The sequence below is a fragment of the Arvicola amphibius genome, chromosome 2 (assembly GCF_903992535.2).
Source record: "Arvicola amphibius chromosome 2, mArvAmp1.2, whole genome shotgun sequence".
NCBI lineage: Eukaryota > Metazoa > Chordata > Mammalia > Rodentia > Cricetidae > Arvicola > Arvicola amphibius.
The window spans coordinates 169,388,355-169,413,423 of record NC_052048.2 but is presented as its reverse complement, the minus strand read 5'-3'; the positions used below and the strand labels follow the sequence as shown (position 1 = coordinate 169,413,423).

Here is a 25,069-nt window from a genome sequence, read left to right as displayed (position 1 = left end):
GGAAGACAGCCATGTCACTGCACAATAGAAGTGACCTGAGACTTGCAATAAACTCTAGAGCAAAAGATTTTTCCTCTATAGTGACCTTCGTTCCAGAGAAAACAGTTTGAAGGGGAGAGCCCAAGTGTTCTGTTTTCCAGTTGCGAAAGTTAAATATTACTGACAAGGTTCGATGCCTGCTACTTCGGGTGCCTTCAAAGTGTCTAGGAAATTTGTTCCAATGAAATATTTATGCTCAAGGTTTCGTTAGGAATATGTTGGAGTCCCTGGTCATGACACAACCCAAAGAAAGCTGTCCTTGTTGGAGACGCCTCGTTTTAGCTCCATAAATAGATATTCTTCTACTGAGGGACCAGAACAAGAAAGGAGGCAAAATGTCATGATTTTCCAGCAGAGCAACACCACTGGAGTAGAGTTCAACAGTGGGAATGCAAGCTCAGTCTTGCCTCTAAATCTGCTTTCATGATGTCTGCAGGCATGCCGAGCTTAAAATGTTCTTGTTGAAGGACAGAAGGGTATAAAGCAGTCTGAGAAGAAAAAAAAACCTATTATTGTGGAATATTACTTTAACTATGTAAAGATGTGTTACATTTATTTCTGCTGTGAAGGTTCCTTTAACTGTGTAAAGGTGTGTTATGTTTGTATCTGTTGTCTTTGTTTAATTATGTAAAAATGTGTTCCATTTGTTTTGCTTGGCCTGCCTAAGGCACCTGATTGGTGTAATAAAAAGCTGAATGGCACATAGGCAGGAGAGAGATAGGTGGGGTTGTCGGGCTGAGACAGTAAGTAGGAGGAGGAATTTAGGCTCAAAAAACGAAGAAGGAGAAGAAAGAATGAGAGAAGAAGAAGGAGAACAAGGAAAAAAGAGAAGGACATACCTGGGTCCAGAAGCCAGGCAGCTGCCAGCCAGTCAGGTATAAAAAACAGAAAAGTAGGACATACATACATGTACATACATATATACATCATACATGATACATACAGAAAGGTAAAAAACCCTGAAGCAAAATGTAGATAAAGATAAACAGATTAAAACAAGAGCTAAGATAAGGCCAAGCATTCATAACTAATAATAAACTTTCTTATTTATTATTAAATAATAACAAATAATAAATAAATAATTAAATAATAATGAACTGTTTGGGAGCTGGTTGGTAGCCTAAAAGAATGTCTTCTATGTCCTATGGTTATAATATTCTTTCACCCCAGTGGTTTCTGGAATTTATAATATGTATCCCATTAAGGGACAGTACTAAAAATATTTAATTTATAGTCCAGACTCCAACAAATTAGGATGGGCATTCCAAACCCTTGGAATGTGATTAGGAAGTAAAAGTACTAAGAGTAGCAACTGTGTTGTTCTGAAGAGTACAATGATTTTAATCATAATTTTGGTCACATCATTGCATGCTAGAAGAATATGGTCTCTGAAAAATTAGGCAAAATTTCTCATTGAAAACTTCAATGATATGTAGCATAATTTTTATAGAAGTGATAATCGTCTATGTGTTAATTTCATTGGTTAATAAGGAAACTGCCTCGGCCCTTTACTAGGACAGAAAATTAGGTAGGCGGAGTAAACAGAACAGAATGCTGGGTAGAAGGCAGTGAGGCACACGCTTTAGGCAGTCGCCATGTAAGCAGTCGCCATGCCTCTCCTCTCCGAGAAGGACGCAGGTTAAGATCTCTCCTGGTAAGCAGCCACCTCATGGTGCTACACAGATTACTAAATATGGGTTAAAGCAAGATATGAGAGTTAGCCAATAAGAGGCTGAAACTAATGGGCCAGACAGTGTTTAAATGAATACAGTTTCCGTGTAATTATTTTGGGTAAAGCTAGCAGGGTGGCGGGACACAGCCCACCATTCTATCTACAATAATATCCACTTGTATCATCATAATATATTATTTTATTAATATTAATTCTGATTGAAAACATTTCAACACTACTTATTTTGAGACTTTCTTTATACTTAAGATACATAATCAAAACTGAATTATAATCAAGTGACTTTGGTAAGTCCAAATAAGTTTTCCATTTATATATTGAGACACAATGTTTTTGTTTTTGAGACAGGATTTCCTTGTGTAGCTCTAGATGTCCTGGAACTTACTCTGTAGACCAGGCTGGTCTCAAACTCAGAGATAAACCTGTCTCTGCCTTGCAAGAACTGGATTAAAGGCATGTACCAGTAAGCTTGGCCACATGCTTAATATACATATATGCATGTATTTGAAATATTTCAGGACCATACTACCTGAAAATTTGGAGAAAACTCACTTAGCACAGTTTTTCCACGCATGATTTTTATTGGAGCATAATCTTTCTCTAGCCATAGATTATAAAGGAAGTTGTTTGGAGTTGTAAGCAAGTTGAGAGGACTCAAGACCTCTGCACTGGCTCTTGAATTGATCTCATTTGTCGTTCTATTCAGCATGCCCAGAGTGTATGCCCTGACCAAGCAAAATAGGGCATATATATTTTCTGAAACAGAATTAACTTCTCTTTGACTGTCCCTACAGACCTTAGTGATCAAGTACCACATTTTTAGGAGGCAGTAAGGAATGTAGTTCTGGCAGAGGAAATAGTCCAAGGGGTGACTCAGAGCTCCTTTGGTTATAGAGGAAGGAAAATAAACTGTTAGGTAATTGTAGAACTTTATCTCTTGAAAAATAATAGGCCAGATTTAGTCTTCTCTGCACTTTTCTCCAGAGACAGAAGGATGCTCAAAATGGGGCTGGAGAGATGGCTCAGCAGTTAAGTGCACTGACTGCTCTTACAGACAAACTGGGTTTGATTGCTAATATCCACACGATGGCTCACAACCATCTTTAACACCAGTTTAAGAGGATTCCATTTTTTCTTCTGGATTATATGAACAGCAGGTACACAGTGATATATATATATATATATATATATATATATATATATATATATATATATATCCACCCACCATCCCTCCTATCTGTCTGTCTGTCTGTCTGTCTGTCTGTCTGTCTATGTAAGCAAAACCCTCATACACATACAAACAACCTCCAAGAAAGAAAGTAAAAGATAAAAGAAATGGCTAATAAAACAGGAAACAAAAGAAAAACAAAAATACCATCAATCACTTTCTTCTATTGGTCAAGCAAAGATGATACAGAATAGACAAACATACATACAGATAAAGATAGATTGAGAGATTGTAGGCAGAGGTTGCTCTTTTGTTTCCCGGCTGCCCAGACACAAAATAAACACACAGAAACTGTATTAATTAAGACACTGCTTAGCCCATTAGCTTATGCATATTTTAGCTAGTCCTTATATCTTAAATTAACCCATTTCTATTAATCTGTGTATTGGTTCTGTGTAGCATCTAGCGTCTGTCTCCTGAGGTGGCTACATGGCTTCTCATTGAATCTGCCTACTCACTCCTCTTCTTGGAACTCCCACCTTGCCCTATTCTATGTTGCAATAGTCCCAAAGCAGATTCTTTATTAACCAATGTCAATAAAACATATTCATAGCATAAAGTGGGGAATTCACATCTGTCTAAATAAAAGGAAGGTTTTAATTTTAACATAGGAAAATTACATATAACAAAAGAGTTATCAAGCAAGAATTATGGTTACAATATTTACATCTACTTTATCCTTTATGTTAACTCAGGAAAACTAAGTAAATTTATGTTAACTAAGGAAAACTAAGTAACGTTATGTTAACTAAGGAAAACTTCTGTTCTGCAACTCCATCAAAACCTCTAGAAGGATATATTACCTAAGTAAACAGGAAGTACATTGTAAGCAATGTCCAAAAACTCTAGAATTGACAGAGACATTTTGCTGCGTGGACAGTCACTTAAAGTTTTTCTGTAACAATGGGATGCCCATCTTCAGCCTACAGGCCCATAATATCCATCAGACTATTTCATGAAGCAGGAAATCTGAAGATCTCTTATGCCTTGTACTGATAAAGTTCATCAGTTGCTTTCTGCTGTGTCCTGCAAAATGTCAGGCAGACCCTTTCATGAAACGGAACCTGAAGGACTGTCTCACCTTCTTTATGGAATTTCAGCAGTCATTTTTCTGTGGCTTATGCATGTCCAATTTATCAAGAAATCCAGGCAAGAGCAGTTTCTTGCTCTAATGGCTAACAAACTCCCTAAGGAGTCTCTTCGATACCCATCATCCTCTTGAAATAGACTGGTGCTGCCAGGAGCAGATGTGTCTTACTGTCATAAAAAGTCCCAAGTTATTAAAACATTTTTAATGGCATATTTTGTAATTCTTTGAAAATGTTGAAGATTATCTAACAAAAATATATCTCTATATATCTAGACAACCTAACTAACATGACTACAAGCTTGACTATTATATATGGTTATATATTAACCTATATTTCTTAATTATACATTACATTGTAAATGAGCTCCAAAAGCACAATACCTTAATCAAGAGCAGAAATATACATATAACAAAATTAACCTTAAATTTGTATTAATAGACCAAGTTCCATACCAATGAAAATTTCTATAGTATATCCCCTTTATATATATATATATATATATATATATACACACACATTTATAAACAATAATTTAGGGAATTTGGACATATTTCTCCCAAACTGCATTCTGCTTTTTTGTTGGGCAAAATGTTTTGGGGTTTCACGGGAATCTTTCAGGGGGTCTTGGCCCATCAAACCACATTAGTCTGGAAGAATTTCATTTCTATGAAAACAAAAGCAGAACCTCTTTTCCAAAGCATCATATCCTTAGACCCAGATTTTGAAGTCAAGATACCTTAAATATATGTGTGTGTGTGTGTGTGTGTGTGTGTGTTTTCCTTAGCAGTCCTCAGAATCAAATGTCTCTCTGTAGTCAAAAAATTCAAAGAAAACACAATAATATGCATAATCCAGACTCTCTGTCTATATTCCATCTTTATGTGGCTTATTTTAATCTATGACTTTATCTCTTTAAAGACTTTGTTCTTTTAAAAAATATTTGCTTATTTTTATAACTATTTCTTCTCTCTCCCAAGCCTATGTACACTTACTTATCCAACACCATGACCCATTTAGAGGTCTTTTCCATCTGGACTTGTCTTTATTGCATGAATATCTGTAACTAATTTTGACTCAGAGCACTTTTTCATTTTAAATAAGTGGGAATGGCTAGGACAAACTCCAAGGCACTGCCTATTGGCTTCACCCAGTCCAACATGGCAGAGGCATGTTCACTGCCTCTGAGAGCCATGCACATGGCTCCAGCTCCACAGTTGCAGCAGGTCTGTGTCACGATTAAGCAATTTGTATCACACAGCTCATAGACCCCATTTAAGTGCTTGGCCTCTTGAAAGCATGACTCAGAAAGCCACGGTTTCAAAACTACATGTTTTTGTTGTAGTTGTTGTTGCTGTTGTTTTGTTTTGCTGATACCACTGAATCAGGAAGATCTCTCTCCTAAAGGAGCTATGGCACCCCTGCTCACTGCCAGCAAATAGATCCTATCCCTCCACCCCCAAAAATGCTGGCTACAGAGAAGTCATGCTTAATTCTGTTCTTTTGTGCCTAGAATTCCTTTCCAAGCTTTCTTAGGTTTTACATGGATGTAGTCAGCACATGTTGGCATGCCAATCTGTAGGTGGAGGCTGCTTGTTTGTTTCCCAACCACCCAGACCTGAAATAAGCACACAGAAACTGTATTAATTAAAATAGTGCTTGGTCTATTAGCTTCTGCATATTTATAGCTAGCTTCTGTAACTTAAATGAACCCATTTCTATCAGTCTGTGTGTCACCATGTGGTTGTAGCCTAATGGTAAGGTTTCATCTAGTATCTGGAGTCTGTCTCCTGTAGCGGTTACATGACTTCTCATTGACTCCACCTACTCTTTCCTCCTCTATCTGCTTGGAATTTCTGCCTTGCCCTATTATGCACTGCAATAGGCCCCAAACAGCTTCTTTATTAACCAATGGCATTAAAACATATTCACAGCATACAGAGTGGAATCCCGCATCAGATGATGGGTGGTTGATTGGCTTAGGTAGCCTGCTGAGCAATATGAACACAGCATGATCTCTGTGTCCCCATTTCTACATCTGACAAGCCGTGTCATCAAGGCTTACTTTTCCATTTTTTTCTTGTCTTATTCCTGTGTCCTTGGCTTTCCATTTCTTTTCCACCTCCTCTCAGCATCTTTTTTCTACTCACCGCTGACTCTCTTCCTACTACTTTCTCCTTCCTTCTCTGCCTCATTATATGTCTTTTTTACCTCGCTCATCTGGTGTTCTACAAATACTTTCTTTCCTCTTATAATGCTTCAATACCTACAATTAGCACCTACAATGGAAATTTGGACAGGTTTCTGAGGTGAGGAGATAAGGGTGCCTGGAAAAGGTTTTGGGATACAGGTATTGTAAAATATTTAGTATGCGAACATACTCAGGTTTTGTATAATTAAGATGCCTAGGAAAACATACAAAAGGGTACAGATTAAACTAAATGTGCCTTTAGCTGCTCATTAATTAAATGAAGTGAATGCTTATGATTTGTTTTATCATTTTTACATTAAGAAAAATTCTCAGATGGAGGATAATTGCAGCAGAAGCCTAATTACATGCTAACAGGCCATAGTCTTTCTGTTCTGATGCATTAATGATTTCTTTTGTGTTGTAATTGTTGTATTCATCAGGGCATGGTAAGTGTTTCCTTTGCAATAATCATGTGGAGAATGCAGCGTGCCAAGTGGGGGATGTGGCACTGAAGAACGAGCCAAAGATTTGAAATGTGTTTGATATTTCTAGCTGAATTCACTGCAGCTTTACTACCTAACACTATGAAAATAATTCTAAAACATTTCATATTAATCTTTTTTGTCAGTCATTGGAGTACCAGCCTTTAAATAATGACATGAAGACTTAATATTAATTATGAAAGCTTGACATTAACTTTATTTTTTCCAGTTAGCTTTTATAACTTAAATTAACCTTTCTTTATTAATCTACACTCTGCCACGTGGCTCAGTTACCTTTGTTCTGTATCATGTGTCCGACTTCTTGAGAGTCTCTGGTGAAATCTAGCGTCTTGATTCTTACCATTCTTTCTCCCTCTCCCCCAAAATCCTTTCTATCCCTCTCCTGCCTAGCTATTGGCCGTTCAGCTCTTTACTAAACCAATCAGAAGGTTCCTTAGGTGGAGACACATTTTTACAGTGAATGCAAATATTCTGTAAGAACAATTGGAACTCTCCAGTGAGCTTTAGCAGAGCGCATGTCTTTGGAGAAATCACCCTTTTCCCTCATCTATTGAACTGAAGATCACAAGGACACTTTCACCGAGTTCCTGCAGATCACTGATTCACTAATTATTCTGTGATGATTTCAAGTTTAAAAAGATCCATTATCATTGTCATTTGGCACTGTAAATGAATGAGGATAAGTTGAATGCATCATGTTTTATGCACTTGACTATGGGTTAGAAGAGCAAACCACCAACAATTGGGTGACCCATATTTATAAAGTAAAATGACACTCGCAGTGAATGGTCCAGGTCTAAAAGGCATCATAAGTAAATGTGAGCACAGGTGATTCATATATTTTAATTATAGCCATTTTAAACCTGAAAAGCCAAAGGAGAATCAAAAGGAAAGCAGATTTAAAGTGAAAATTCTTAAATGTACCCACAAAAACCATGAATATTTGACCCGTGTAACAATAGGCCATTTCTGAAGTTCTCCCAAATAAGAAGTTTTTGTTATTGTTGTGAAGTAAAGAAAGTATGTAAACTAATCTTGTACCTTCGAAACCCTTCAAAACACAGATGGGGTGTCTCCATAAAAAATGGATGAGACACCTATTTATTATATCAAAGCTAACTCTAGCTGTCAGGTCCTCCTTGCATCCCTGAATGCCTACCCTTTACAGGGTAGCTAGAACACCCCATCCCTTGCTGGCATACTCCAACCCATACCCTAAACTTCTCTAGCCCAGAGGCTGAGCTGCCCTTCCCTATATAATCCAACCAGTTTGGGTACCTGGTCTTTCTACTCTACCCTCTTTGGGCCTCCTGGCTGATGCACCTGGTTCCTCTGTCTTCTTCTTGCTTCCTCTCCCCTTTTCCTCACATGGCTCAGGGTCATGTCCTCTCTCTCTGACTCAAGCTCTGCTCTCTCCCGTAGCTGTGATAAACCTCCTCCACCATACCTCGGAGCTGTCATGTTCTTTCCCTTCTTATTTCTTCTTTTTATTCATCTGGGGCCAAAACCCGGGACCAGTCATGCTCCTTTCCTTTTTCCTTTTTTCTTTTTTTCTGTTTTCCTTCCAAAAACATTGAACTACTATTGTCTACAGAATCAAAGCACATTGCCCTTATCGTACTAACTGTTTAGGTTTCTAAGAATGAATGTCAGAGTCGTGAATATTCTTCTGGGACACAGAGGCAGACTGGAGAGGTCTGGAAGCAAAAGAGACTGTTCCCTTGTTCTACCTTGTGTGATGTGACAGCTGTGTTAGGACTAGCATTTCAGAGACAAGTATCAAGAAAGTGACTGACAGAAACAAAGAGGGCTGGCTTCACAACTTCGGGGGCAGCAGTTGTGACATTTTCTTTCCTTCCTCTATTTTCTTACTTTCCTCCTTCTTCTCTCCCTTTTCCTTGTTTTCTCTCTCTCCTCTTTCTTTTTTTTTACTTTGTCTCTAGCTATTTTCTATGCCTCTTCCCCTTCATCTCCCTTCCTTTCTCTCTCATACACACTGTTTCCTTCCATTTCCACTGTATTTCTGAGCTTTTGTGCTCCACATTTCCTTCTTTATCAAGTCCTTTAAGATGGCTCAGTATTTATAAAAATTTGTGCTTATTAAATCTTATCCAATGGAGAAGCTTATTTCGTGTTAACGAGAATCTTCCATACGTATACATCTAAATGTGTGCACAAACACACACACACTCACACATACACATACACAAACACACCACACCACATACTGTTTTGGCTGATACACACAAACAAAGGAAATTTCTTTCCTATAGCAATTAGCAGAATGGTCACAACAGTGAAGAGTTTGCCAATGTCTGGGAAGCAAATGGAATAGTTAGTGTTTCCTCTGTTCTTAGACTCCTTAAAAGGCTAGTGTTTTATCCTTTTGTTAAAACCTGCCAATAGAAATGATCTCCTCTCTCTCAGATTTCCTTCAGCAGATTCTACATATTGCTATCTAAATACTCTTCCTAATTACTATACAGCCATTTATTTTTTATGTATTTTGCTGAATGACTAGGTCCTAGAGGATTGTAGGAATAGACAGCCTGGCACAGCATTTTTGTCACTTGCCTTTGCTTAACATGATATGCTTAATTTTCTCAGGACTGATATGGACAGAGTATGAAATTATCACTATTTATATGATGCTTAAAGATAGTTCCTATTATATAGTAAGTACTGTAAAACAAAACAAAACAAAAAGTTTGCTTATTTTTCTTAGGTAGAGAATTATGTAAAAGCCAAAAATTCTAGGGTAAAGACAGATAATAAAATAAAAGATAGTTATGGCATCTGTGTGAGAAGTTACCTGGAATTTGGAGCTGAAGCTCTCTTAGTCAGTGAGAGACCCCAGAGAGAGGGTCTACTGGGAACATAAGGACCACAGATGCTGAAAGTTGCTAACGCTTGTTCTGAGTGTACTATGTGTTGCTACAGAAGCCCCTTCTCACTCTGAGACATTAGTCAAAAGCCGCAGTGAGCATGGATTGTAATGGCTGTACTAAGGGAAACTTCCCAAACAGCTGTCCCCTTCTGACAGAGGCTGGTGTGCAGGAGCTGGCATGGTCTGTAAACTGCATCAGGACTCTATGAGCATTTCCTCCTTCTTGCCCCATTGTTGAATCCCCAAAGGGGGTGAAAGGTGAAAGCATTTTTTACCCATGGCTTGCAGGAAAGTGGCTTACCCTGTTCTATTTAAACCTCCAAGGACAGTGTGACCCCAGCTAAATTTAGGCCACTCACATATTACACAACCTTTGTGTCCTCTTCAGGGGGCAGGTGTGCAGATAAGGAAACTGAGGCGGCTGGCAGTCTCTATCACATCCCTACCAAGAGGTGAAACCACCACCTACAAGCAGGTACCCTCTCCTCAGACTTCTGCGTTATTGTTCAGTCACATGTCGCATCATGCCCTCGGTGGCTCTAAATTCATGACAAGTTTCTCAGCCCGGAGTTGAGATCTCCAATCCAGAGACTGCAAACTTTTCCAATTAGAATACTGGATTCCTAAAATTAGGCTTGAGAAAGTATTCCTTTCAGCCTTATTTGCTGACTTTGTATGGGCTAGAGTTCAGGTCTCTGGATTGGTCTCAGAGCTTGGGCTTGGCAAAGACTGTCTAAATCACCTTGGCAGGAATGGGACTCCTGCTTCAGAGAGACTTTCTACATTCTTTCTCTCCCTCCCTCCCTCCTACTCTTCCTTCATCCCTCCCTCCCTCCCTCCCTCCCTCCCTCCCTCCTACTCTTCCTCCATCCCTCCCTCCCTTCCCCCCTCCCTCCCTCCTTCCTTCCTTCCTTCCTTCCTTCCTTCCTTCCTTCCTTCCTTCTCCTCCTCCTCCTCCTCTTCCTCCTCCTCCTACTCTTCTCTCTCTTCCTTCCTTCCTTCCTTCTCCTCCTCCTCCTCTTCCTCCTCCTCTTCTCTCCCTTCCTTCCTTCCTTCCTTCCTTCCTTCCTTCCTTCTCCTCCTCTTCCTCCTCCTCCGCCTCTTCTCTCTCTCTCTTTCTTCCTTCCTTTCTTTCTTTTTTCTTTCTTTCTTTTCTGCCAAACTCCCTTCCTCCTGAGTTCTGCCCATCTGCCAGGGCACCTGCCCTTCACCATTTGCCCTGTCTCTTTGACTGCCATCTGCCTTCCTGCTGAGATTTCCACCTAGGGCTTGCCAGTACATTCCCCTCATACTCCGTTCCGCTTGGCTGCCTGAATTTACACTGCCTTTTGATGAGTCTTTGCTCAAATTCCAGTCACACTCTAATTGATTGGTTTAGATTTTAGGTTCTGGCCGTCCTCATCCGCTCCCACAACGGAGTGAAATGAGGTTGCGTGTGAAAGCTTGACTTGCTACGGACTGGGTAAGTTTGTCTGGGAGACTTGGAGCTTAACAGCTCGAAGGATGTGGAGCAGAAGGAAAAGGGGAACTGAGTGTGTGATGCCATCTTTCTATAGGTAAGTTCGTGACAGCCAGGGAAAGGAAAATGGGGGGAGAGAATCAGCTTAGGTAGCACAAGTTTCCTGTTTGATTCTCAGTTACGCGTCTGATATGAGGAATGGCCGTGGGGACGCAGCTAATGAAAAGACAGTGCTCAGCTCTCCAGCCCTGGCTGGCTGCTATTGCTCCTTAAGCTTCCTTCCTGGAAATAGGTACCACTTCATCGCATATGGCAGGCTTGGGAAGATTTCAGCCAGGTAACAGAAACACATAAGACATAAGTAAAAATCTCTCTCTCTCTCTCTCTCTCTCTCTCTCTCACACACACACACACACACACACACACACACACACACACACACCAAAAATTAAAAAAAAAAAACAACCAAACATATTTTAATTCTTACCAGTTATTTTTGAAAATATTTACAGATTTTCTAAACCAATCCTGCTACCTTCCAGATCTGTTCTGCAGCTAGTCAGGCAGCTTACTTTGATAATAAAGTTAAGAGATGTGCTCCAATGATGGAAACACCCATACATCATCAGAATTAATTGTGGAGTTTCACTATGGAATTCCTATGCCACTGGCAGGTGATCACCCTCTCCGTTCCCCCTGAGATTAGTGGTCAGTTTATATTGCTTTCTGAGAGAAAAAAAATCAGCCCTAACCAAGATACAACATAATGGAAAGCATCTGTGTCATCTAAGTAAGCATAACATTACCACTAAAAAGAGAATAGACATTAGATTTCCCCATCCTTCAGTCAATAATGTGTGCATCCACACTATGAACTATGAAGTAGAAATTCACCATAACTAGGGATCAGGATATATAGTTTTGGCTAACCAGCACACATAAACATACCTTTATGCACACGTATACACAGACATACAGAGATATGCATATAATAAGAGAAAACTTTAATTCCAATAACACGATTTTTGTAAAGGCTAAATTCTAATCCCAAAATTGTAGCTGATATGGCAACAGTAGTTATCTTCTACATGGTAGAAATAGCATATTTGTGTTTGAGGTAGCTAAGTGAGCATCATTGTAAAAATCGAACATCTCAATATTATAAATGAATAGACATTTTATGAGGTGTCCAGTTGGAGTAGGAACTGAGGGGGCAGAAGTTGAGGGTGTGTTGCAGCTTACTCAGTCTGTCTCTAGTTGTAGTACTGTGGACGTGACCGAGAACTGGTGTCCTGATACAATAGAGTGCTTTGCGACAGCTCTATTAAGGAAAGAGGAGCTTGGTGCCTGATAGTTTATTAGACCTCAATTCTTTCCTTTCCTTTCCTTTCCTTTTATTTATTTTAAATAACTGAAATTAGATTTTTTCATAAAGAAAAGATGTTTTAGGTTTTCTAAGCTTTTCTTTCTGCAAAGAAATTGTGCCAATGAAGTTGTAAACTGAGAGCTGGGATTTCTCTGGAACCTTGACACTTTATGGTCTATGTTTCTAATAATGACCCAGTGGACACCTCTTGAGTATAGTGGGGTTGTTGCCTTCAATGTCTGCTGGTTAATAAGTTCAAAATCTCTGAAGTTGGGGCAAGAGTTGCCTCAGGTGCCGAGACGGTATTCAGATCGGTTTAATATCCACCACAGTAAGACCATACTTATTGTTAGCAACCAATTCATTCATGCAAATGTAACAGGGTCATAGGGAATGAGGCAAGAGTGACACCTTCCCACACTACCTCCAAGGAAGTTTCTGTAATCCCTACGGAGATTAATAGGGAGGAAGTAGTTTCTTTTTTTCTCCAGAAATAGTGGTGATTGAACATGAAGTCTGGATTCACATAATGGCTTTGTGGCTAGGAGGACATGGGAGGGGCGAGGACTCCGAGATGATACATCTCAGAAGATGTCACAAGTGTCAGAAGATGCTAAATGAGCATCATTATAAAAATGATGCCGGGGACAAGGCCTGCCCCCGAGACTGTTACAGAGGAAAGGAGCTGTGTTTGTCAGTTCATTGTCAAGTAAAACGCCCTTCTTACTTAGTGTAGTGGTCGAATTTCTAGTTTCCAATTTGTATATATGTTCAAAATTAAGAGACATTTAGACTCTTCAGTTAAACAATTTTAGGCAAACACTGAAAGTTGCACGTGGTGGTGTTCGTGGGACCATTTTTGTTTATGGGAAATTTTAATCTGACTAGATACTTTGCCTTTTAAATTTATTTTTATTTTTTGGATAAGGTTTCAGTATGTAGTCCTGGCTTTCCTGAAGCTCACTAAGTAGTCTAGGCTCGCCTGGAACTTTCAGGGATCCTTCTGCTTCTGCTTCCTGAGTGCTAGGATTAAAGGCATAAGTTACCATGCTCAGAAGATGCCTTGCATTTTATCTGGGTATTTTAACCTTACAGTACAGAGAAGGTTACTTGAGTCAACAAAGAAAAGGAAGGCTTTTTTGGTCTTATTGGGCATGTGCTTTCAGAAGAGAAAGGTAGGACTATATTTCATAGCTTGAGTATGTGTGTTTGATATACAGCCAGTAGGAAATGACCAATCTGTCTTCCTTTTTGGAGCCTGCCAGTGGGACCTCCCCCCGACCCCCACACACACCAAGATTAGAGATGCTGTAATACAAGTTAACAGTGGAAATAGGAAGGCAAAGCTTATTTAAAAACTAAAAGCTTAGATACTCCTTTAGTTGCTACATCATCATCCTGAAGAGGTCGGTTGAGTCTCAGTATGCCATCATGGTTCTGAGAAGTTCATGTATCACTGTGGGAAGAGGCATTATGCTGTGTACAGAAGACTTGTTTAGTAAAAGCAACCCATTAGCCTCTTTTGGTTCATAATGGTAAAGAACCGCCTTTTACATTTAGAAGTCAGCAAAACTCGTTCATTCATGCAATCAAACACCTATGCCGTTCCTTCCTCTCCACGCCAAGCAGAGTGGGCAGGGTAAGCTGTGCTCAAGTGGAGTGCCTTGTGCTGAGATGAGCTTGTGCCCGTCTTCCTGCATGACTGAGCTTCGCTCTTAACTCTGGACCTGATGAAAAGAGTGCTTGGAAATGCAGATCTTATTCGTATTATTACCACTAAATAAACAGAAAGGAACTGTTCGGTCTTTTCTCAGCAGGCAGGGACTTAAATTTTCAATATCTTCAGCAGGGGGCAGGTACAGTGAGTGCCACACACTCAAATAATACTTAATGAAGCACATACTGCCTTAGAATGGGTTCCTGCCTTCCGGGCAATGAGTAGACTGCGTTCTTAATATGCCACTCCTTACTCAAATGGTAACGGTGCCCATGTAGAGAATGTTGTTGAGGAAGCTTCAGAGCCTACAGAATACAATTGTTAGGCTCCTCCCGGAGAGGGAGGGGAAATGGACTGGACTACTTTTAAGTAGCCCAGGGGCTTCCTGGTAGGGAACCTTGCTCAGGCTCTGGTGGCAAAGGGCAAAATGAGGGTAGAGACTTTGCAAGATGTTTGGTCAAACTGAGGAGGCCATTCCAGCTGCCCTGTGTTCTAAACACGATGCGGTCTTTCATACTGAAGTTGTTTAAACTCTGTAAGTTGCCTTGAGAATTTTGAAATAAATGGCACACTAAGTCCACCCTTTGGAGACTCCGATCGCAGTGTGTTGAAGTTCACCAGAGCTTCAGGATTTTTCTCAGAGCTCACCGGAAGTGATCTAACACAGGGACGTTGAGAACCACTAAACTGTTGTGTTAGACAGACAGCTGGGATTCCAGGCAGCAGTGTGGACTCTGGTTGTAATAAGAGGTGATTTAAACTATATGTTGACTTTCTTTTGGTTCTACATTACTTATTTCTGGTGGAAAGAGGGGACACATGAGCCTCTAAAGCATTTTTATCTATTTTTATTATTTTATCATCCTAGGGCAGGTGACCAGCTTTCTAACAGTGGAAGGGAGTTTTTCTTCTGAGATGTGAGCATTGTTGGCATTCCTTTTCTTGATTTTAATGCAAAGCCTCCCTTCTAGGAGGGAATTTTTATATCTCTCAGGAAGGTGTAGCACCAGCAGCATTCGAATGGTGCTTTGTTTTGTTTTTTTTTTTTTCCAGCTGTCTATTGCGAATCAGGCAGCAGCCTTTGCTTTGCAAACCCACTGGTGAAGGATAAAAGCAGCTTTCTTAGCTCCTCCCCACACTTCCAGAAGTCACTGCATGGCTGGAGTGCGAGGCCATCTGATGGACGCTCTCCTTGGCAATCTGTGTGGATGGTTGAACTTCTTGTATGCTTTTTTAGGGCTGAGTGTCTTAAGGTTTGCTTAGGAAGAATGTTATTAGCTTAGCCCTGGGCATCCACATTGTCTCATGGCGTTGACCTCAGTTCCAACCACCGCGTCTTCTTGTCACTTTGGTCACACGGCTCACAGGTGATGACGGACACAGACTACAGCTGCAAATTATACTGAGGACGCCAGTTATTAGCTTTCCTCAAAGATGTTGCTTGGATCTCAGGTAACTCATATTTTACAAGTGAGGTTTTATTTGCTATTAGATGTGGGAACAGACGATCACTGCAATGTATGCTATTGTGAAGGATAAAACTCAATCTTTTTGTGGGAGCAGCATGATCCAGCAATTTAAATTTTTCAGTGTGAAATTTCTTACTTCTGAAAGAGAAGCTAGGTTTGGAGAGATGCTTTGTGGTTACCGTGATACTTCCTGAATTCCACCCTATTTTTTTTTCAAAACTAGAAATTCAGGAAGTACCACAAAGTTTCTGGAGACTCACTACCCTGTGTGCCTATTGAGACAAATCACCAGTTAGAACACAGTCAAGAGAAATTTGGGAAAATTTGAATTACTTCTGAAAGAATTAACTTCTCTTTTCCCTATCCGAATTCTAAGCCTGGATAGGGATACATTGATGGTCTTGCTAGTATTAGTGGAGTGGAGTGGGTTAGACTGTGTTTTATATATTTATATATTTATTTGTTTTTGATTGGGGGCGTGCAAAAATCAATAAGGATCACAGGGCACCACGTTAATGACAAGTCACAGGAGGCGGCTCCACAAAGGTTGTGAAAACTAGTCTCTCATTGCAGGAATTAGGTTGGGCCACCCGTGGCCCCCCTTCTCAAACACAAATATTTTCATATAATAAAAGCCTGTTTCCTTATGCTTATAACTCAGTCTCCATTCCTGCAACGCCACCATTTTAAAGGGACTTGCTGCGAGGACTCTTCCCTGCTTCGCAGGTTTTTATCTCTCCAGCATTTTGTCTCAAAGAGGTGAAGAATCCCTCTGGGGTGTCACTCTGGGTGAGAGGGACAAGAAACACCCACTAGGACCCAACCGGGCAGCCAGCGGCCGAGCATGCGCTGAGAGTTTGTGCAGCTGGCCCTGGCTGCCGCCGCTGCCTCGTCCGGACTTGGCGAGGACTTGGGAGGGACAGCAGCGTTGGGAGGTGGCTTAGCAGAGACTTTCCAGCGACTGTTGCCCGGGACTTTTTTTTTCCTTTTCTTTTTCCCAGGAGTCAGCGACAGCGACGGCTGGGGAGAGTGAGACAAGGAAGCGTCTGCTGCTGGAGCCAATGCCGCCCTTTGGCTCTCCGGGAGGAGTGTCCCTGCCCGGATGAGTGTCCGCCGCGTGTCCCCGACTGTCCCCCGGTTGGAGCGCGGCTCGGAAGGTGAGTGGCCACAAGTCCTGCATCTCTTCTGCCCACGGTCCCGGCTGCCCGCCGAGTGGCTTCTGCGCTGCTCGGTGCGTCCTGCCGGGGGCGCGCGGCCGCGGTGGCTTTGCTTCACCGCGCGGGCTTTGTGCTCTGCGGGCGGCGGGGACCTCAGGGTCGCGGCGGCATGCGGGGTCCTAAGGTTGGGGGGGGTGGGTGAATGACCTGACCCGAGTGGGCACAGCTGCGCCGACCCTGATTCCCTGAAGTCCCTTCCCGGCTATTCGCCACCCCGCCCCAGGCTCATCTATTATTCCCGGACGACCAACAGTGTTTCTCACATTCTCCCAAAGAAACCCTAGTCCCGGGGCGGAATCCTAGTTTTGCGCTGCGCCCCCTGTAGTCCCCCGAGTTCACACCCGGGATGTGGGACCGGGTGGTGGGGTGGGGAACGTTGAGCTGGGACCCAGGAATTGTCCTGAAAAGAAGGGCACTAGCTTGCTCCAGTTCACTGTGTGTGTGTGTGTGTGTGTGTGTGTATGTGTGTTGGGGGAGATGCCCGTGGCATCTCTAGAGAGGTAAATGTTTGTAACCTTTAGAACAATTGCTGTCCCCTGGGAAGAAGCAAAGAAAATCTCATTAGAATGCAGAAGACCGCGGGGCAGGTCTCCTGGGAGCCACTTTACTGTACACCTTCATTCATCCCGAGAGTCAGCCTTTTTTTCTGGGCAGCAGGTGTTATCCGAGGCCACGTTAGAACTTTTAGGTGTCTTGTTCCCTTTATGACTCTAACAAATAAGTTTTGATGGGACGATGTCTGGAATAAAGGAGGCTAGGGGATTCTGGGACCCATCTGAGGTTTAACAGAATACTAGGCTGGCAGAGGGCTGCACTTGTTGTGAAGTTAGTTCTCTGCTTGTGCCCGTTCCTGCAGATCGCGGCTGCTGTGCCTGGATCGGTAGGATGTGGTGAAAGGATGGGGCTTTACCCTCTGGAGATTCACAATGGCCAGAGAAGATTCCGTGAAGTGTTTGCGCTGCTTGCTCTACGCCCTCAACCTGCTCTTTTGGGTAAGCCTACAGTTCCACCATCCCAGCAGGTGGGCATGGCTGGACCCGGTTTTCTGCACCACCAGAGAAGGCGCCAAAGGGCATGGCCCAGCATTAATTAATGACGTGAGATCACATCCTCTGTTTTGCAGAGAAGTAAAATTTGACCTTCTTAAAATGCCTTTGATCTAGCTCAAGTTCCATGTGTAATTAGAAAAAAAGTCCGCTCCTGTATACAAGTGCCAGTAACATTAGACATGAAGCTAAGCTAAGGATATAAATAAATGCACGCTCTTGTACTGGTAGATAAGAGAATTATGGCATACTACTCGCGAAAACTGCTAGTGTGCAGGACTTTTAGATAACTGTGTAAACCTTACATTTTTCTTTATGTCATAACTCTGCGCCTATATAAATTGGTTGTGGCAAATGGTGTTAATGTCTTTAGAAGGATTCATACTTAGAGATTCTATCAAAAGTCTGGATAGGTTTATAAATGCCATAAACTCTAAAAGGTGGTTGTCACATAACTATTGCTAAGTTGGGATGTTTGAGGAATTTCATGTATGCTTTTGGAAAAATAAAAACCCAGTCATTTAAGAAAACAAAATACATAAAATTTAAGAAGCCCATGGAAATTATGCTGTGTGAGTTAGGGACACTTCATGTTTACATAAAGTGTTAATAGTGTATTATTTCTAATGCTTAGGAAGATTTAAATATTACAACTGTGAATGCTACTTCAGAAGGCTGTCGTGCTTAAGCAAATTCCCTTTTGCTGCTTTTGTTTCCTTTCAGTAATTTATATTCACCATTTCCTGCTGGAAATTTTAGCACGCAGTTTATTTATTTCTCTGTCTGTCTGCCGTCTGCCTGGCATTGGCCAGTCCCCCTTCTTTCCCAGCAGCTATTATATCTGGCCTCAGGATGGCATTAAAAAATATTCCTTTAGGATTGACACCATTCTAAGATGACAAATTAAGTCGTTAATAAGTTATCTGAACAATATCCAAAATGACAACTTTTAAGACGTCAGGGCAAAAATTAGAACATTGAGTAGTTCCATTCGGCATTTGGAACTAGAAAAAAAAATCACTAATATTTCTTATGTTCTTTTCAGTTCTAAAAGGACACATTTTAACAAGGGTCACCAAATGACTGGTTTAGCTATTTGCTCTTAAGACTATGAACTCTGTTTCTCCTGAAATGTGTAATTATTACTCTTATTGCTAGGTTTTGACTTGCCTACGTTATGCTGAGTGACAGATTTGTTACCGTTACAGTTCCTCATGAAGGGACCTTTATGGAAGGCCAGGTTGAACTTCCTTTCTTTGTAAATCAGGAAATTGAGAGCAACTTAAATGGCATGGCAGAGGTCAGCTATTCCGATGGTGGTACCAGGGACAGGGCTGAGCTCCCTGGGACCTAGACGGTGCCCTTAGCACGCAGGCTTTATTTGCCTCTTTGGAGAAATTTCTTATTTTTTTTTCCAACTCCAGAAAATACCCAAATCATTCTGCAAAGGCATTGCTTTTCTGAATAATGAAATCTGCTTACCTCCACCCCCTTAACCGTTTGCAGACCCCTTTATGCTACCAGGGACTTCAAAATGTTATTCTTTTACTGTTAGCCTGTCCTTCATCTTTCTGACCGTAAGAGTATGGATGTTATGATTTGTGTGTTTATATAGATTGCTACCTCCTGTCTGCAGCCCTGTTCTCCCAACTCTGGTCCCTTCTCTGTAACAAGCCAGCACAACTCACTGTGCTTTAATTTGAGTTTTAGACAGAAGTGCCATTTACTTTTGCTATCCAAATGTATCTGCTCATATACGTTCATGATTTATTTCATTATTTTTGTAACTGTCGTAGATATGAGATTGTTTATACCAAAACACTTGCAATGAGAGCAGTAACACAAAGACAGAAATGCAGCTAACATTCATAAAATACGAAAATACAAAGTAGCTCCTATGTAGTTATTGTATATTTACCAGGTAAATTGAGTGCCTTGGTTTTCTATCTTTAAAATAGATAAAAGGCCCGCCATATTTTTAGGGGTGTGCTGAGCATGCAGAACAGTGGCACTTAGTTTAGAAGCTGGGTGGCCAGTGCAGCTACCACAATCTTGCTAATCCCTCAAGGAGACAAACAGGGAGTGGATTGCCACTCTTCCTGGTAATAGGAGTGGTGATTATTATTTTCCTGATTAGCATCGCTGTTCCTGCCACCTCCAGCATGGTACTTTTGATCCAGTAACCTTGCTTCGGCATTCTAGCTCAGAAATAAAGACATCAATATACCTTATTCTTTGTCCAAGAGTATCTGTTACCACCTTGTTCGGAATACTGTGCTTTTCAATTTTGACCCATCTGAAAATTTCAAGTTTTGTGACATTATTACTTCACTTTTTACTTCTTCCAATGCCTGCAAGAATTGCCACCTGCATATCTACTTGCGTATAATTTTGGATGCATCATCCCTCTTGTATTTATATTTATTACCTGCTTTGTTCCTATTGAGGTTTCCCTCTTGCTTGTTGATTTTATCTGTTGTGGCACAGTAGTGAAATCTTTCTATAGTTCCTTTACAAAATGTTTTTCTAGATGGGTTCAGGTTCTCCTATAGTGCTAACACTTTCTTTTTCTTGGTGAAGGTTTCTTTTTCCTTATAGACTTTAAGAAGTTTTTAAAAGTGTGTGTTGCGGGGGGTCTGACAGTGCCATGGCCTGTCAGACCATGGGATGGGGGTGGACATCACAGGATAATTCTGTAGAGCATTCTTCCACCTGTATGTGGATTCAGTTGAACTCAGGTATTTAGAGGCTTGTATGACAAGCCTTTTGTGACTGAAATATAGTAGTACTGGTCCCAAGGTTTGTTTTTTTTTTCCACTCACTTAAAAATATTCATGGTGCCAGGCTCATGCTTGCAGTCCTAGCAGGAAGGCTGACACAGGAGGATCGCTGTGAATACAAGTTCCGCCCGGTTAGGTAATGAAGTCTAAGCTGGGTCTTGGGTACAAAATGAAGCTTTGTTTCAAAAATCAAAACAAACAGCGGTAAACAAAAACAAAATAAACCTTATGAAATATTTGTTAAAATCTTATGAAATAATAATTTCTACTTTGGGAAAGTTGGCAAAATCTTCTAGAGAGAAACCAAAGCAAAATACTGTCCTTTGCTGGCCAGCTCACTCTAGTGTTTATCACTGACCTATTCTTGGGCTTCCTTCCTTCCTTCCTTCCTTCCTTCCTTCCTTCCTTCCTTCCTTCCTTCCTTCCCTCCCTCCCTCCCCCCCCCCCCCCCCCTCTCCCCCCCTCCCTCCCCCCCTCTCTTTCTCTCTCCCTCCCTCTCTCTCTCTCTCTCTCTCTTTCTCTCTCTCTCTCTCTCTTTCTCCTTCCTTTTTAGATAAAGAAAGCAGTGCTCAGATGAGCCTAGTATTCGCTAGGAAGCGTCAGAAACAGGAAGTCCAGGTCCAGCTTTGTTTATTTATCCATATGTAGAAAATAGAAAAGTTATCCTGCTGAGAACCACGCTGAATGTATCCACAGTGATGTCAAGTGAATGTCCTCAGTGGGGAAGGCTTGGCTATCTACCTGCTTGTTCCAAGCCCTCCAGACTTGCTTCTCAGGCCACAGCGTGCACGGAAATCACCCGAGCACGCTGCTAAATTTCAGGCTCAGCTTCCCTGTGTGCCCTTGTGTACATGCATGTGTACCTGTGTGTGTGTGTGTTTGTGTGTGTTCACACGTGTGTGCTGAAATTGAACTGAGGGCTTCAGACCTACCAGGCGAGTACTCTGCCGCCAAGTTAGAACATTAGTGCTGATCACACTAATGAAGTTTCTCTGTCACGTGATTGGTCCGAGTCATTCTCCTTCTTCGCCAGTCGGAACAAGTGCTGGCTTCTCGTTATTATTGGATTTACAAGCAAGGTACACAGTATCTGCACCCCACTCCCTAAACTTCTCTACATCCTGACTGTAGAGAGGGGGCTTATTTCTTTCTCTCTCTTGTGAGTTGGCACACTTTTCCTTGATACCCAATAGTGCTCCAAAGTAGAGCCTTCTACACTTCACACTGTAACATACTCATACCTTTTATGTAATGTATTGGTGCTAGTCCCCTTCGCCCGACACTGAGGGTTTTTTTTTTGTTTTTGTTTTTGTTCTCTGCAGAAGAGAACAATACATCTTACTTGGGAAAACATAGACAGCCCATGTAATATTTGTTTTGCTATCCCTGGCATAGAAAAATCTTTAAGGAAAAATGTAGATCTTGAGTATTTAACTTTTGTTAAGTGTGAGGTGTCGCCGTGTTTAAGAGGAAGCAACCCACAGGTCCTCAGACCCCAGCGCTCTGCATTCTCTTCATTCCCGAGGAGCGGTCACTCTACTTGCCATCTGTTGAGTGTCTTCCAAGTTGTGAAGAAGCTTGACCCTGTCGCGGTTGCACAGGGACAAAGCACAGACTCTGGATGACTCTGATAGTTGTCTAGTGTTTTGTGGGTGTCGCGCAGCTGTGTGGGGAGCTGCACAGAGGGAGTGACTGACACTGGATCTCTGCAGCTGAGAGCTCTCTGGAGATGATGCTTCTTACTGCACCAGATGCTGGAGGGGTAGCGATTATTTTTACCTGAAGCATCACAGTCTTCCCGTTCAAAGGACACATCACTTAAATGAAAGCTTTCTTATGTTTTAAGAATAAATTCTCTAACTTTCTGATTTGGGCATTATTCTTGGGTGATAGGTGCCTGTTATTATAAAGAGGAATAAGTAGGATTTTTTGAAAGTTCAGGAAAATGACAAACACTTCGTATTTGTTCGTTATTTTCTAAAAGCATGCTACCCTTTCTGTAACATTTAGCTCCCATTTCACTTATTATATGTGTGTCATTGGTGTTTGCTTACCATTTTAAAAGGTACTAAAGGTGGACTTTCCCTTATTAACCATGGAAAGAGACCAAAAAGATGAAAGATGAGCAGGAACTCTTGTTCATGGGTCAGGGATGGGCCAGGGATAGATGGAGCAACAGGAGGCACCGAAGAAATTCCCCTTATGTTCTCTGGATGTCAGCATCTGTCACAAGATGGTTTCCTATCGTACACTCCATAAGATGTTACTCTCTTGGCAAGAGGGAGTTTGCCTCCAAAAAATAGTTGTTTTTCATATTGAGATTGATATCCTTTTATCTTTGTACTATGAGTGGTGTTCAAGTTTTTTTTCTCTTCCTAATTGGGGATAAAAAGCACTCTGATCTTTTTGAGCTCTTTTAAAAATAAATTTTCATCATGAAAAAAAATCAATCCAGGCAGAATTAGTATTTTTAAAATACATTGTGTTTCAGCTGTCACAGGCTTGATTGTACCTCATGGAATGCTTTTGTGGAGTAGGCAGTAAATTCTGGATTATGTCAGTTCCCACTGGAGACAGGAACGTTGGGTCCCTCACCCATCCTACCAACTTCAGTCAAGGAACAACCCCAAGCTAGGACACTGGGACAGTAGAGGTTACTGCAACACCCTTAAACTGTAGTGCAGAATGAAATAATCTACCCTCTTCTCGTGACCATATTCATTCTCTTGTAAACTCGTGTGATTTTGAGAATGAAGACAATGTCTGCACTAATTATGTCAGAACATCGGAGACTTAAGAGTGAGTCTCTCTGGTCCAGGGACTGAAAGTTATCATATGTAGGGAGAGATGGTCTCCCTACATTTAATTCTGTCAGAGTGTTTGATTTTGCTAAAGATCTCTAGTATTCAGCTTGCTCAGAAAGCAGAAGATGTTCCATGTAGTTTAATTACTTTCCCATAGACTCACCTAGCTAGTATGAGGCCCAATTACTCAGTGAGTATTCTTCAGTTGAGCAAGTAAAGCAGGAACTGAGATACACACTCCCACAGGACTGCAGCAAGAGCGTTCAGAGTGCTGTGGGTACAGAGGGAGCCTGGAGACAGTCTTTCCATTTTAACTGGGGCTTGGGCTGATGTCCAAGGAGAAGTGGAGGTTACTTTGCTTCTGAGGACTGGAAGGCCAGGGCGGGACAGAGTGACTGCAAGAACAGACACGGGACCTCGGGAGGTATGCACGGTATCCTTTGCAAGGGCTTCCATCATTGTTCAACTATGGGAACACTCTGCCAGCAAACACTATCGATGATGTATGAAATTCTCATTCTGAACTGTTATTATGGGTGTTATTGCTTGCCACTTCTGACTAACAGAGTCTATGCTTAAATTATGCCTGTGAGTAGTTTCTCAATCTTTTCTGGTCATTATTAACATTGTCTATTCCTTGAAGATGTCGTCCAATAGTTTTATCTGTTCTCCCAGCTTCTGTCACCCACTCCTACAAGGAGAGCTGGGAAGGCATGCAGGGAGGGGGCGGAGGTATCATGGGAACATTTCGCTTTGGCCTCCAAACCAGCAAGAATTTATTTTACTTTACGTAAACACAAAGTCAGCTTTTTTAAAGAAGTAAGGCTCTCACTTCAGTTCAGCATTTACAGGAGGAGGGAGATGATGCTCCCGAAAGCCTGGATTGTTTGTCTGAGTGCTCCTTGTGGAGACAGAAGAAGAAGTAAGAGCTAGACCTTGCTGACATTCTATCCTTGTGAACAGATTTGACACACAAAGGAAAAACATCTATCATCCCTGTAGAGAATCTGTGCCACTGCCGATTTCTGTGACTTATGCAAACAGTTGAAGAATCTAGAAGCTTTGTTTATGGCAATGGCCTAGTTTGTGCAAACTATTAGGTAGATGTTTCATAATAAAACTAAGAAAATGTAAATGCACGCATAGTTTTGATTTACAAAGCAACTTGATTTAACACTCTTACCCCCATAGTTAGATTCAGGAGAAAATGGACCATGCTCTCCTCAAATGAGCACACTTGGTATTATTTGTTGAGAGCTAGCATTTTTCTTAGTACTTTACAAGACTGGATGCAGAAAATGACAAATGCATATCTATGAAATAATACTTGTGTTAGTTTCTACATGTTGTCTTGATGTTTAGATAATACACGGCAGTACTGGAGATCCCGAATAACAGGTGAGTAACTATGTCCCTGATTTGATTCATATGCATCCAATTTGTAAATTAAAATATGAATACCTGATAAATACGTATAGTATTTTATATGCTTAGTCCAAAAAAAGAGAAAATATAAGTCTAAAACAAAATAAGAACTGATTTGGGGAAATCACAGAAAACACAGCAACTGAGTTAGGAGTGTGAG

At 41.3% G+C, this 25,069-nt stretch overlaps 1 protein-coding gene across 4 annotated transcripts in view; it reads left to right on the top strand.

Annotated features, from left to right (window-relative positions):
- Positions 1 to 25,069, top strand: part of Tspan12 (tetraspanin 12) — a 104,021-nt gene that overhangs the window by 14,350 nt on the left and 64,602 nt on the right. The window contains exons 1-3 of one of the 4 annotated variants that reach the window (XM_038320385.2): positions 15,335 to 15,620; positions 16,639 to 16,794; positions 17,711 to 17,846. In XM_038320385.2, coding sequence (XP_038176313.1) covers positions 17,781 to 17,846 — 66 coding nt within the window. In that variant the 5' untranslated portion in view covers positions 15,335 to 15,620; positions 16,639 to 16,794; positions 17,711 to 17,780. Of the gene's footprint in view, positions 1 to 15,334; positions 15,621 to 16,243; positions 16,397 to 16,638; positions 16,795 to 17,710; positions 17,847 to 25,069 lie in introns of those variants that run through there. The other 3 variants (XM_038320382.2, XM_038320384.2, XM_038320383.2) reach the window with 3 other exon arrangements.